Source organism: Pectinophora gossypiella, chromosome 21 (assembly GCF_024362695.1).
Source record: "Pectinophora gossypiella chromosome 21, ilPecGoss1.1, whole genome shotgun sequence".
NCBI classification, from domain to species: Eukaryota; Metazoa; Arthropoda; class Insecta; order Lepidoptera; family Gelechiidae; genus Pectinophora; species Pectinophora gossypiella.
The window spans coordinates 8,053,262-8,067,805 of record NC_065424.1 but is presented as its reverse complement, the minus strand read 5'-3'; the positions used below and the strand labels follow the sequence as shown (position 1 = coordinate 8,067,805).

At 39.1% G+C, this 14,544-nt stretch overlaps 2 protein-coding genes across 2 annotated transcripts in view; one reads left to right on the top strand and one right to left on the bottom strand.

Annotated features, from left to right (window-relative positions):
* LOC126376718 (coactosin-like protein) overlaps positions 1 to 14,495 on the top strand; it is a 41,429-nt gene extending 26,934 nt beyond the window's left edge. Inside the window, exons 2-5 of the mRNA XM_050024274.1 lie at positions 7,793 to 7,875; positions 9,575 to 9,685; positions 9,999 to 10,128; positions 13,640 to 14,495. Of these exons, the coding sequence (XP_049880231.1) occupies positions 7,793 to 7,875; positions 9,575 to 9,685; positions 9,999 to 10,128; positions 13,640 to 13,756 (441 nt within the window). The 3' untranslated portion in view covers positions 13,757 to 14,495. The remainder of the gene's footprint in view (positions 1 to 7,792; positions 7,876 to 9,574; positions 9,686 to 9,998; positions 10,129 to 13,639) is intronic.
* On the bottom strand, positions 11,910 to 13,438 carry LOC126376585 (origin recognition complex subunit 5). Its single transcript, XM_050024071.1, has one exon. It carries the CDS (start codon positions 13,354 to 13,356, stop codon positions 11,965 to 11,967), a length of 1,392 nt encoding a protein of 463 aa, XP_049880028.1. The 5' UTR covers positions 13,357 to 13,438; the 3' UTR covers positions 11,910 to 11,964.
* Positions 14,496 to 14,544: the final 49 nt, after the last annotated feature.

The window sequence follows — 14,544 nt, the reverse complement described above, 5'->3', positions numbered from 1 at the left end:
GTTTTGTATGAAGTGTCCGGTGTGTGCAGGAGAGTAGGATGAGCAGTAAAAACGACTATTAATTACTTTGTGATCCCTAGTTTGGTTAGGACATTACAGACTGATCACCTGATTGTCCGAAAGTAAGATGATCCGTGCTTCGGAAGGCACGTTAAGCAGTTGGTCCCGGTTACTATTTACTGATGTAAGTAAGTGAGTAATCGTTACATGAGCCATGTCAGGGGCCTTTGGCGGCTCAATCATAACCCTGACACCAGGGTTGATGAGGCTGGTATTCCACCTCACACAATCCACACGATAAGAAGAAGAAGAAGTAAAAACGACGAAAATAGTAACACCAACAGGAATACACAGTTTATTCATTAGCACTTCACAAAAAAGAACTTGACGAAATTATAACGATGTTATATAAAATACAATGAAGAATTCATGATCACAATCAAAATTAGTGGGCACGGCCAGAGCCAAGCAGCATATGTGCTGCTCTTATCAAGGTCGGGGACAAAGAGTATTAAATCACTGTCAGGGATGCAATTCGCCAGCGTAAAATGAAAGGAATTACGGAATGGAATGAGAATTTCGAAATTTAAAATGATTGACGGTAAGAAACGGCCAGTATGTGCAGAGTTTGTACTCTGCTGCATACATAAAGTCACGCCTATTTCCCGAAAAGAATAGTTAATCTAATCACTCCCTAACTTGCACCACTTCCTAACCTACACCAGTCCCTAACTTATACCAATCCCCCGCTGCTCCAATTTCAACGTCGCGCGCGTTTTCACTGAAAAGAAAGTGATTTTAAGATACAGCTTCACGGTGCCCGCGCCGCGTGCGCCCGCGCACCTGAAACCGAAGTTTTTTACAACATAAGTAGTTCGAGGAAATCTGCTTTTTTACCGCAATCTCCTCAGGTATTTTTGGAAACTGCTATTAAAGATCTGCTGACAGCAAATACAGCAATCTCTAATTTGATTTATAACGAGCTTGTATAAATTGTCATGCTGTGTCGTCTCTGACGCATGTTTTGGATACGCGATTTGATTGTTTAGTTGCGCGAGCTCTCGTTAGACAACGCTGTAATCTTATCCGAGTAGACAGAACCCCAAGTCAAGCTTAATGAAAAAGGCCGCTAGCCATAATCATATGTATCACTTCGGTGAGGACTTAAATATAGCGTCACGTCTGTGTACCTGAAGAGTTAGGCAAAGGTGTATCTGTATAGTATATACAGGGTGTTAGTGACATCGTAACAAAAACTTTGAGGGGTGATTCAGGCCGTGATTTAGAGTTGATATTAAGTGGAATTTTCGATCGCAAAAGTATGGAACGGAAAATAATTAAAAAGAACACTAAAATTTTCATGAATTTTCTGACAGGAAATTCCACTTGATATCAACTCAGAATCATGGTCTGAATCATCCCCTTCAGTATTCGTTACGGTGTTACTAACACCCATACCTACTTGTATGGCTACCGTATGTACTTGTGCGGGGTGTAAGTGACATCGTAACGAATACTGAGGGGGATGATTCAGCTGATTATTCTTAGTTAATATCAAGTGGAATTTTCCATCGCAAAAGTATAGAATTGAAAATAATTTTAAAAAATCTAAAAAAATAACATGAATTTTGCGACGGAAAATTCCACTTGATATTAACTCAGAATCATGGTCTGAATCATCCCTCAAAGTTTTCGTTACGATGTCACTAACACCCTGTATGTATATGTATAAAAATCTTCACCTCTGCTACACCCACTCTTCGCTAAGGCGCGAACCTATTTCCATTAACCGGACACAAATCCTAGAAACCATGTCAATTATCTACGATCTATAGACATGAATTCAGACTCATAAAGTCGAATTACAAAAAACAAAGAGTTACAAATGAGGAAGTGCTACTAAGAGTAAGGGAAAAGAGATAAATACTGAGAATTATTGAGGACGAGAGGCAAGATGATTGGACACCTAATAAGACACGCCGAATTTATAAAAAAATCATAGAAGGAAAGCTAGAAGGAAAGAGAGGAAGGGGAAGACCAAGAAGAGCTTACATGAAACTGATTAAAGAAAAGGTTAACGTCGTGTCTTATAGGGAAGTTAAGGAATTGGCCTTTGATAGACTGGAATGGAAAATGCTACACCGACAAGAGCGTGGCTCTTAAATTGATGATGATGAAAGTCGAATTCAGTGGATTGGTGGTTAGTGTCCGAGCCGGGAATTGAACCGTTGAACGTACTAGTTGCTTACATGTGGAAGTGGAATCTTCTATCGGAAAATTCATGAAAATGTTTGTGTTTTTTTTTATTTATTTTCAGTTCCATACATTTGGGACGAAAAATTCCACTTCATATCAACTCAGTATCATGGTCTGAATCATCCCTCGAATTTTTGTTACGGTGTTAGTGACACCGACCGACCGTCCGACCGTTTGAGGGTGTTTGTTATACAGGTTATGCAGTGATGTTATGAATCATGAAGTCGAATTCAGAGGACTTAACTTTGTTATTATTATAATGAAAGCACATAATAATGGGTTCTTACCGCGTTTAAATGGGGATATGAGACTCGCGAAATTTTTTTGTTAGTATTTTACATCTATTTGAGAATAATCTCTTTGATGTTCTTACCATTTACAACCTTTCCAAACACGCCTGTCCTGGCCAAAAATTGACAAACTCTGTGACGAGAAACGTCACAGCTACGCCGTCAACTGTCAAAAGTTCGGTCAATAGTCTCCACGCACAAGACTGTTCAAAGATATCCATAACATAACATGTATATTAACAAACGAATAAAATAGCACAATGGAGGAATCGTCACATATAGAGGGCAACCAAACCTTGCAGGATAGAATAGATAAGATAACAGAAGCTCAGGGCAGTATTTTAGCGAAATTTGACGCTTTATCGAGGAATGTTGAGGAAATGAGGAAGATTTTGGGTCAGTTTACTGATAAGGTGATAGCTTTGGAGGAAGTGTCTACTGATAGGAGGATGTTGAAGGCTGAGATTAAGGTGTTGAAGAACAGAATAGATGAACTGTATGCCATCGTGAAAGAAGGGAAAGAGGATGACTCCTGTGCCAGCGACGTGCAAGATGTTGAGTCGTGTCATTCGGGATTCTCTTGTTCCTCAAAGGTATTCCATACGATTTTGTACGTATATAAAATGTCTACAGAAATTTCTCTAGTACTTATAACTTGTTATTGTACGCTGGCTATAATAACGTAACACGACTATATCCCAATCGAGGTAGTCAGAGATACACCCAGACAGAGATATACAGGGTGTTAGTGACATCGTAACGAAAACTTTGAGGGATGATTCAGGCCATGATTCTGAGTTGATATCAAGTGGAATTTTCCGTCGCAAATGTATGGAACGGAAAATAATTTAAATAATATTTAAAATTATAACACAAACTATGACTAGTGAGTCAGTCTAAAATACCGCCCCCTCTCGTACCCGGTTCAAAGGTGCCCATTATACTGGCCGCGTTACCGCGCACTATTGCCAAGGAAACCTGTTGAACCAGGAACGAGCTGGCGCGGGGGTCACTACCGCGGTCCCTCAAGCGCCTCCCCAAAACACGAATAAAATCCTTGGCCGCCGAGCACCACACACCCGAAGTCTCGACGGCAAAAGGGACAAAATCGTGGGTCCGCGTTAAGTCCCCGTATTTCGCCAGCTTTTGGCTAGCAGCCCACTCGGCAGCTGCCCCTGCGGTTCGAGTAGTACGAGGCAGGTGCGTTGCTGCAAACGTGCAAGCACAGGTGGCGTCCCACAATAAAGCGCGCCCCCTCTCCCAGGGTATGAGCGTGAGCCCATCAGGCCTCTTACCGTCTGTACGGCTTAGACCCGGCGGTTCCAACTTGCACGGCACGTCGATCGACGCCAGTGCACGGCGGATGACATCATTCAGCGCATGATGCCGGGGGTGTCTTCCCGCGCACTCGTTAATTTTTGAATTTAAATAAGAAAAAATATCGACTCAGAATTATGGTCTGAATCATCCCCTTCAGTATTCGTTACAGTGTCACTAACACCCATACCTACTTGTATGGCTACTGTATGTACTTGTATGGGGTGTAAGTGACATCGTAACGAATACTGAGAGGGATGATTCAGCTGATTATTCTGAGTTAATATCAAGTGGAATTTTCCATCGCAAAAGTATAGAATTGAAAATAATTTAAAAAATCTAAAAAAAAACATGAATTTTGCGACGGAAAATTCCACTTGATATTAACTCAGAATCATGGTCTGAATCATCCCTCTGAGTATTCGTTACGATGTCACTAACACCCTGTATATAAATGTATATTTTTGAATAATTATTTATTTATTTGTACACAACAGACACAAGGAATATACAAAAAAAAAACAGATAGTACGGGTAAGCTTATCTTAATTATGTACCCGAGTAATGGGAAAATAGGTTAATATCCCGTTAAATCTGAACGGCGCCATTTTTATTTTTTTTAGTGAACGTAGCCTTTCCAGGGACTTTCCAGGGGGGTTAAAAAAGCCACATCGAAGCAATTCATCTAAGAAAGCAATATTGCAATTTGACATTTGCGCATATAAAACTAAGTGCGCAATGCAATCAAATGTCAAATTGCAATATTGTTTTCTTAGATGAATTGCTTCGATGTGTCCATTTTAACCCCCCTGGAAAGTCCCTAACTGGTACCATAATATTAGTAACATTTATACATCAATGGTTGTAGGTTATGTTACAGTGCTTAGCAGATTATTGACTAATAAGATTGTCATAATTAAGTCAAGGCTGCGTCCGCGCGGCGGTAGGGCGGCAAATCATGTCAACATTGACCCATGAGTGATTACTTAGTACGTACTTATAAGTAAATTTGTTATTCAAACTCGTTAATTTATCACAACAATTTGTCTACCTAATTATTATATTACTTATCTATCTGTAAACTTTTATTGACGAAATCAAGGACGCGGCCTATATCAATGACGAGAACTCATTAATTTTAAAAAAGGTTATTATAAGTTTGGTGATTATTTAGAAGACACCAATCCCGTGCATTATAATAACTGATATTAGGCGGCCAAATTCTAAATAGCATAACAATATTTTATGTTTTTTTTTTAAAAAAAAAAAAAACGTCTATGGCCCTGTGCTGAGGTTTCTTTTGCAGCTTCTTTTCCCCCGCTGTACAGGTTGTGAGAAGCTGCAGTAGTTTTACGCGGATGAAACGTTCGTTATGTAAAAATTGACGATTCAACATACATACATAAATTCAAGCCCGTATTCCCTAAAAGGGTGGACAGAACTACAAATAATCAAGAAACTATGTGCAGCCACTTTTGATACATAGTCCTAAGGTGGATAATGATAAACCGTATGATGATAGGGGGATCAGCCTATCGCTCTTACACATGATCCATCATGTTCGATGCACGATGCATGCACGGGAAGGTAGGCAGCTGAACGCATTCTATGTTTTTTCTTTACTCCCAGTCCAGCAGAGATTTGACGATTCAAAGTGTATGAACAATATAATATGATATACATTACCATGCAAACTTCCACCAAAAATTGGTTTGAACGAGATTTATTATAGTTTTTTTAATACGTCATAAATCGTAAACCACAATTTACATTAAAACATCGAACAAAGTTACAACGAACTACAAGAACTTTTATATTATGTTACTTGCTGCTACGGAACCCTTCATGGGCGAGTCCGACTCGCACTTGGCCGCTTTTATTTATTGAAGTCTTTATTTAAGGAGCTTAAACATAAAAATCATACTCCACCACGCTGCTCTGCCACGGGTTGGTGGAGGTATTTGGGCTAGTAGCCCGGGACCAACGGCTTAACGTGCCCTCCGAAGCACGGAATCATCTTACTTTTTCGGACAATCAGGTGATTCAAGCCTGCAATGTCCTTACCAAACAAAGGACAGTCTCACAAAGTGATTTCGACAATGTTCCCATCGGGAATCGAACCCGGACCTTCAGATCGTGAGGCTAACGCACCACTAGACCACGGAGGCTGTCAAGGAGCTTATATTTTTTAATTAATAGACTATGTCGCTCCGTTTCAATGTCTTTTGCGTTCCTATTATAATAAATAATATTAGCATCAAGGGATGGGCAGAAGTGTATAATACACACCCACTTCTCGCCAGCTATGTATGATTTGTAAAGAGCTTTCGCTTCATCCGTGTGAGGAAAGAATTTTAATTGTATAAGAATTCCGTCAGAAGAAGAAAGTTAAATGAACCTGTATCCAACCGGTCTGGGCAGGATTTTTGGCACAGGACAGATAGTTATGCGGTCGTGTGCTTCTTAACATCTCACTCGCTACCTACTGCTCTGAGGTTTTTCTTGCAGCTACTTTTCCCCGGCTGTTGGCAACCCCAATATAAAATTTATATTACTAAGAAAACATTTTGTCTCGTCACTTCCGATTTTCTAGTACTCCATTGAACTACTGGATCATACTGTTTGTACGAATTTAAATTAAATTTAGTGAGTTTTGCAAGCTTTTGGACGTTTTCATGAAATGAAAATTTATTGTCATCTCAGCCTTATCCTCAGAAAACCAGCCCTTACAGCCACTGGCAACTTTACATCCAAATTCTAACATTGGTTCTTCGAGCCGGATTTGAACTAGCGAAAACCGGGCCTCAGGCCGGGTTTCCACTAGTGCGGATTTGACCAATCACAGCGTTCGAGAGAGCGAAAAACGAAGACTCTCCCTCACGATGATTGGTCGATTCCTGCACATCTCCGCTTCTCTCCGCCCAGCTCCGCTTCAATTGAAACGCAGCCTTACAGCCACTAGGAACTTTACACCTCAATCCTAACACCGGTTATACAGGTTGTAAGAAGCTGCAGTAGTAAAGTTATGTAAAAATTTACGATTTCAAAGTGTAAGTATAATATGTTATCAACTGAAAAAGATATTTTTGAGTGTGACTTTCCCGTCTACAATGAAACGTACGCGTTCACCACTTGGTCAGGCAGATGGGGAGCCCGCATCGGAATTCGGCCACAAAAAGAGAAAAGAATAATGTTTTCATCTTGTTTAGGTGCTTTGGAGCTTTGTGATTGTACTCATTTAATTAAGGACTGTTGGCGTGATGAGTTTGTCCATAATAATAGGCTAGTTTACAACTGATCAAGTTTGGTAAGGATAGGACATTACAGGCTGATCACCTGATTGTCCAAAAAGTAAGATGATCCGTCCTTTGAAAGAAAGAAAGAAAGAAAGAAAAAGAAAGAAAGAAAGAAAGAAAAAGAAAGAAAGAAAAAATATTTATTCGACATACTTATTGTTTTAACATAATTAACATAAAATAATACAGTTATGAATGTATGCCGAAACGGTTCCACCTCAGCATAATGCCATAGCCTAGACTATGACGCTGGTTTTCAGTTGTTGGTTTTTCTTTGGAAGGCACGTTAAGTAGGCAGTCGTTACATGAGCTATGTCAGGGGCCTTTGGCGGCTCAACAGTAACCCTGACACAAGGGTTGATGAGGTTGGTAATTCACCTCGCAACCCACTCGATAGAAGAAGATCAGTTACTTTTTAATAAACGTCAAAACACGAAATTACTATGGAATTTGTATGAAGAAGCACACTGTGACTTTAACGTTTTTCTTGACTAAAATTTATAAATAACTTAAATAAGTACTTAGAAAAAGAAAATGTTTTTCGTTAGTTTTAGATCAGTCTTTATTTAGTAATTAGAATTTCATAATTTATTTTGAACCTAGTAAACGACCATTTTTTATCTTTCTTCGCAGGTAACCATGACAACAGGTCTGGACCGCGACACCATACGCTCAGCGTACGAGGACGTCCGCTCCGACGCTTCGCCTACAGAATGGTAAGTCACCAAATGAATTGGTCGACATTACCTTAACATAACATAAATACATAAAATAACAATAAAACCCCGAAAAAAAAATAGCATTATCCCGTATTTTCACAGGGTCCGCTACCTAACCTGAAGATTTGATAGGTCCGGTTTTTTACAAAAGCGACTGCCTGTCTGACCTTCCAACCCGCAAAGGGAAAACCAGCCCAATACAGGTTAGGTCACGATTGATGAATGTGGAGGAAGGAAGAGATGCGTGTCAGAATTCAGGGTTGAGGCAAATGGAATTATTTAATCTACTTAAATGCATAAATTCAAATTATTCAAAATCCAATCAGTTAGTTGGCGAATCGGATTGCCGTGCGCGGGCGCAGACATTATCGTCGTTACTGCGTGGACGTCGGTTTCCTTATTACCCCGAGTGTGCGCCGCTTTCCCCGGCCTACGTCTGTCTGATGACCACATCCATTACCGGATATGTTGACATTACTAGCTTGGAAGTGAAATACCTAAGGATCTGTCGAACAAGGAAGGTGCGACTGAAAATCAGCGTTTGCTTCCCTTCGGACGCTCTATACAAAAATATATTTCTTACCGTGTCGCGCCTTACTGCGTAAGTGTGAGCGAGACAGACAATCCGCGCGCGCTCCCTGTCCATAACTGCTTACGGTCATTTAAGACACACACACCCCGGACTCTTCATACATAAAACCTCGTTTTACACTGACACTACACATTGACGTAATTGTACACGCGCAACTATGTGTGTAATGCCTAATTTAATCGGCATTACACTTAGATAGGTAGGTATTGAAGTAAAGTTTTAGATCAGTCCTTTTTTGGATCAGTTAATATCACAAATTAAAATTTTACGAACAGGCAGAACGGGTTTTGTTAGTTCACAACATAAATATACACTGCACTACACTTCACTTAAGAATTCACTGAACTTTAATTGTTTTCACATTATTTTTACATTAAGCACTTAGACTGGGTACAATTTTATTGCATATTATTAGCATAGATATTTTGTTAAACAATCACCATGAAAAATTGCAGGTAGGTCGGTACCTAGGTTAGGCGCGCGGGCAAGAATAATATAGGGTATTTGTCTGCGTCAAAAATGAATTATGAAATACTAATCTAGAAATAGAAGCCCATCTAAGATGATCAAAAATCAATCTCATTTGTGTTCTGGGCACTTAGTTCATTTTGCGATGGATGTACTTGTGACTACCCTCAGTTGCTAAAGTCAAGGTTATGTTATGTTTGTTGACAGTAAATGCTCAACTCCAGTGAGTAAATTCCTCAAGTCGAGGACGTAAATTTCAACTTAAAATACCAAAATGCTCAGCTGCATGATATGTTATTCTATCATCATCATCAGCCCATTAACGTCCCCGCTGCTGGGGCACGGGCCTTCCCTATGGATGGATAGGGAGATCGGGCCTTAAACCATCACGCGGGCCCAGTGCGGATTGATGGTTATTAACGACTGCTAATGCAGCCGGGATCAACGGCTTAACGTGCCTTCCGAAGCACGGAGGAGCTCGAGATGAAAACTTTTTTTTGTGGTCACCCATCCTATGACCGGCCTTTGCGAAAGTTGCTTTACTTCAATAATCGCAGACCGAGCGCGTTAACCGCTGCGCCACCGAGCTCATGTTATTCTATGGTGTTACCTAAATTGTGTTTTATGTGGTTACAGGGCGGTGTTCAAGTTCGACGGCGCACGCATCGTGTGCTCAGCGAGGGGCTCCGACTTCACGGAGTTCCGCACTCAGTTCTCAGACGACGACCGGGCGTTCGGATACCTCAGGTTAGTGATCTATCTACTCACAAAGAAGTCACTGTGGTCCTGTGTACACACACGCACACACAAATTCATTTAATTTCCGTCATTATGATTTATTCTAAACTTTTCCCCATTTGTCCGGCCAATTAGCGAATGCCATATACGGTAAATCTAAAATAAGTTATGCAAAAAACTAAATAGACGACGATACAGCTCACCACCTATCCCGTTGGTCTACAGAAACCTCAATGATGCGTGTGTGTGCTTAGTTCATCTTGTGTCTAGCCCAATTGATTTATGTTGTTGTGTTAAAAAAATCATCTTTTTTTATCCTCAGGTTGCAGATGGGCGACGAGATGTCGAAGCGCAAGAAGTTCATGTTCGTGACGTGGGTCGGGCCCAACGTGTCAGTTATCAACCGCGCCAAGATGTCCACCGACAAAGCCATCATCAAGGATATCATCTCCGTGAGTACTGTTCAGAACCATAGTATAAGGAATCATACTACGTATAGAACGTAACTCTCCGCTCCCCACCAGCGGCTGAGCTACGTTTACCTCACCCCCTCGGTCTCCCTTTAGTCTTTAATCGTATGGCGTCAGACGTCACACACAGATGCGCGTGTACAGTAACGTCAATGTGTAGTGTCAGTGTGAATCGAGGTATTTTGTATGAAGTGTCCGGGGTGTGTTAGAACGGCACTTTGGGAATTCCGGACGCAATGGGTTTCGATTTTAAAAGGACATACGGTCCTACGACCATATCTAGCCGCACCGGATCATTTTTTTATTTTTATTTTTTTAAAGAACGTCTATCCAGGCAAGTCCGCTATGGACTCCTTGGTTTGAGAATGCCAACCTCAGTAGGAAGCTATTGATTTCAGCTCTCAGGCTTCGTTCCGGACACATCCCAACAAATAAGTTTTATCATTTAATGGGTATTAAACCTTCACCTCTGTGCCATGTCTGTCATATGGTCGATGACCTTTACCACGTTTTGTTGGAATGTGCCCGGAATATAGACGTGAGAAGAAAGGTTTTTCGCTCTCAAGGTGTGATTTCTCTTGGCAACGGAGCAGTCAATTGCTGGTTGGCAGAGCCACTATCAAATAAGGCTTTTAGTTTATACTATCTGGTTGACCAATCCCTTGTCTAAGGGATAGGTACACGAAAGCACCTATGAGGCTGGCATGATCACATAGGGTGTTCAAAGCCTCGTTAAAAATAAGAATAAAAAAAAAAAAAAAAAAGAACGTCTAGGGCCCTGTGCCGAGGTTTTTCTTGCAGCTTCTTTTCCCCGGCTATACAGGTTGTGAGAAGCTGTAGTACTTTTAGTAGCTATGTAAAAATTGACGTTTCAAAAGTGTAACTATGTTACCTACTGAATAAAGATATTTTTGAATTTGAATTTTCTGTCACTCGGATATTTCGAATGTTTAAATATCGATGACCCCGCCACACTCCATATCACTTAGTAGATTATTTTAACAATGTTGCCATTAACATATCTAGCTTTTTTATGATAAACATGAAAATATATTTTGACGGCGACACTTGTGTAATAACAAACTTATGTAATAAAATAATAATTATATTATGTGCAATGCTTTTTTATACTACCAACCAACACTTTGTGGAGATATCAGATTAGATCAGATGTCGTTAAGATTATTATTTACGTGCGTAATGATAAACGCTTGTAGACAGACATGCAATACTTAATAATAATATAAATTATGTAAATATATATGAGGACTTGAAAGTATCCCCCTACAACTTTTTTTTTCTTTTACATAATTTATATTATTATTAAGTACTGCTCAGTTGAGCAGTGTGGTGGAGTATGCTCCATACCCTTCCGTTTGATTGAGGGAAGGCCTGTGGTCAGTGAGATGTGTATAGGCTGTTTATGTTGTGTTACTTATGAAGACAGTAAACACGGCAAAAGGAGTGTGTCAGGTTTATAGCAATAATAACTAATAAATACAATACATACACATAACATTGTACAATAGACCAGGGGGTCTAAAAAGGCTATGTCAAGGCAGTCAATCTAAAAAGTAATACTGCAGTTTGACATTTGCACATATAAAAGTAAGCAATGCAAACAAATGTCAAATAGCAATTTTACTTTTTTAGGTGACCCAATGTGACCTTAAACCCCCATGTTAATCAAGACTTATACCAAATACAACTATTTCATCATTCAAATTGTATTATGAATAAAGTATTTTAAATTATTTACAGTCTATTATAAAAACATAAATACAAAGTGCAATAAATTAGTTCATAATACAAAATCATTTAAATAAAATCATACAAATACTTTCTAATATTAAACCCAACAGTCTGGGAAATGGCTGATATGAAGTCATAGCCAACAATACATTTATATTTTGCCGTGTCCAGATCTATCTCTTTAGTGCCAGCTATAAGTTTTAATTCTACTAAAGTTGCAATTTGAGCCAATAAGTTACTGGTTAAACCAATTTTTTCTTCCAAAATTGCGTAGAAAATGGCCAGTAACCGGTCTAAAGTGAATACCTTTGGACCGAGTTGGGTGTTCAACTTTTCATTGATTTTTGCTTTAGCTCGGACCTGCTGCATTCTTTTCCGTTGCTTTCCATGATTCTTCATGAATAATCTCTTGTCTTCCTTAGGTGGGTTGTAGCTTGCTAAATAAGAAGCTATTAACAGATATTTGGCATAGTAAGGCAGTTCAAAGCTTTGAGCAAATGTCTTTGTTGAAGTCAACTCTTCTTTCAAAGTATTTTCAAAATTGTATGTTTTGTGGTCATCCCAATCAGAATTTTCCTTGCCCGGTGATTGGGTTTGGGGCTTTGAATTACTTATACGTAAGTAGAGAAGCTCTAAACTAGTTTTCAGAATTGGTGAGATGTGACGCCAGAGTTTAGTAAGGTCTTGGGCCTGGATTTCGGCCTTTATGATTGGTTCACAGTATTTGACGAAATTCACCCGAGCCATGTGTTGCAATTCAATCAAATCCCGACACGGTCTGTAGAATACGCTCAGAAATGCGTTGAGAAAGTTGGCGAATAACTCTGGCTTCTCTACATCAGATCTAATATCATTGTCAACGTCTTGAGCACTTAAAACATGACGTACAAAGGATTTGTGGTGCAAAAGTATTATTTTGAACAATTCCTCCTTGTCGTAGTTCGAGAAATACATCTTTATGGGCTCCCGCACGCCCATCTTAAAGTCGAAGTTTTCGTAAATCAAATGTGTGATGAATACTGAGCAGATGTTGAGGTTACATAGTTCTCGGAGCCTTAAAAACGTGCAAATAATGCTGTGGTCCATAGAACGGAGTCTTTCGGCTCTATCAAATATTAAAACTATAGGATCATAGCTCGTTTGTTGTTCTTGTATTCGGACGAGACCGTTTATAAAATCTAGCATTGAATCACTTTTCACGTTTACCTCTTCGTCTTCCAAACTTGATAGTATTTCCTCGTATAGAATCTTCGGTGAATAACACTCAATGCAGTTCACAGTAACATATTTGTAGCCTAAATATCGCAAAACAGTCTCGACACAAAGGGTTTTGCCTGTCCCCATATTACCACTAATAAACAAAGAACACGGTAAAGGCTCGCCGTATTCACCGAAGTAGTCAAATAAATCGTTTAATTGTTCTTCTCTGCACGGAACTTTATTGTATATTTCTTGCATTTTGGTTTATTTTCTTAATATTTCCAATAAATAACAATAACCTCTAGGGCTCTGGCACGGGGCCGTTGACTACTTGACGTTTCGTTTCCCGCGAAAATTTGACTTACGCTGCGGCCTTACTACGCCGATTTTAGCACGTGAACATTCGCTACTACTACATTGATATTGATAAAAAGAGACAAAACGTATGATTTCTGGGTAGGACTGGTTCATCGCAATTTTCGATTTTTGCTAAATAATTGCAGTTACACGCGGTAGTTTTAAATATTTTGTCTTGTTTCAGAACTTTGCTGTGGAACTTCAGTTGGAAAGTCAGTCGGAAATAGATATCGACCAATTCAAAGACGCTCTGAACAGAGCAGGGGGCGCGAACTACGGGACAGGAGTCAGGGATTTATGAATTGCACAATAAAACCACCGTCTTCTACCACAACGTATTAACTTTAGAACTATACTTACTGATCTATACTAGTCTCCATCTTGTAAGTTCAACGACAAAAGAACGGAATACGTATAGCTAAATGATGTGGTAATTTTCGTAATATCAAAATCTGGGGGCTTCGGACTCGACATAAAAATGCGCATATTAACCCCCCGGCCAAAAACAGGCCCAAAAATATATTTTTTGTCCCTAAATTTTTTTAGTCATTTTGTAAAAAAATTGTCTTTTTGTTTAAGTCACTACCAAGATTTTTTTATTTTTGGACTAAATTAACATTGAAATTATTATTTATGGATATGATTTACTTCGTACTGTAACTTATTGAGCCTGAATAGAAAAATAAAAAATGAGGTATCAGTCAGTATTTAATGAGTACGTAAAGTTCATATAAAGCAAATGTTTTTATTTTTATATTCAGGGTGGAGAAAGCATAATTGTGCAATTATTCTTATAATAAATTTGAATATGTAATAAATAGGTTTTTGCCAAAAATATAGAATAACTTGCCATTTAGAGGGTGCGTCAATGCATTTATTTTTTGTCTACATGTATTTTAATGTACTATACTGAGCATGACGAAATTTTACATTGTATTGTATACAAAATTCGGATTTTATGGGCTTTTATACATTGACTAGTGTTATTCGACATTATTATTGGATTAAACCAACTGGTAAATACAATAATAACCAAAACATTTTGCGATTTTCATTTTCCTTCCTTCCTTAAAACATATTATAAACTAT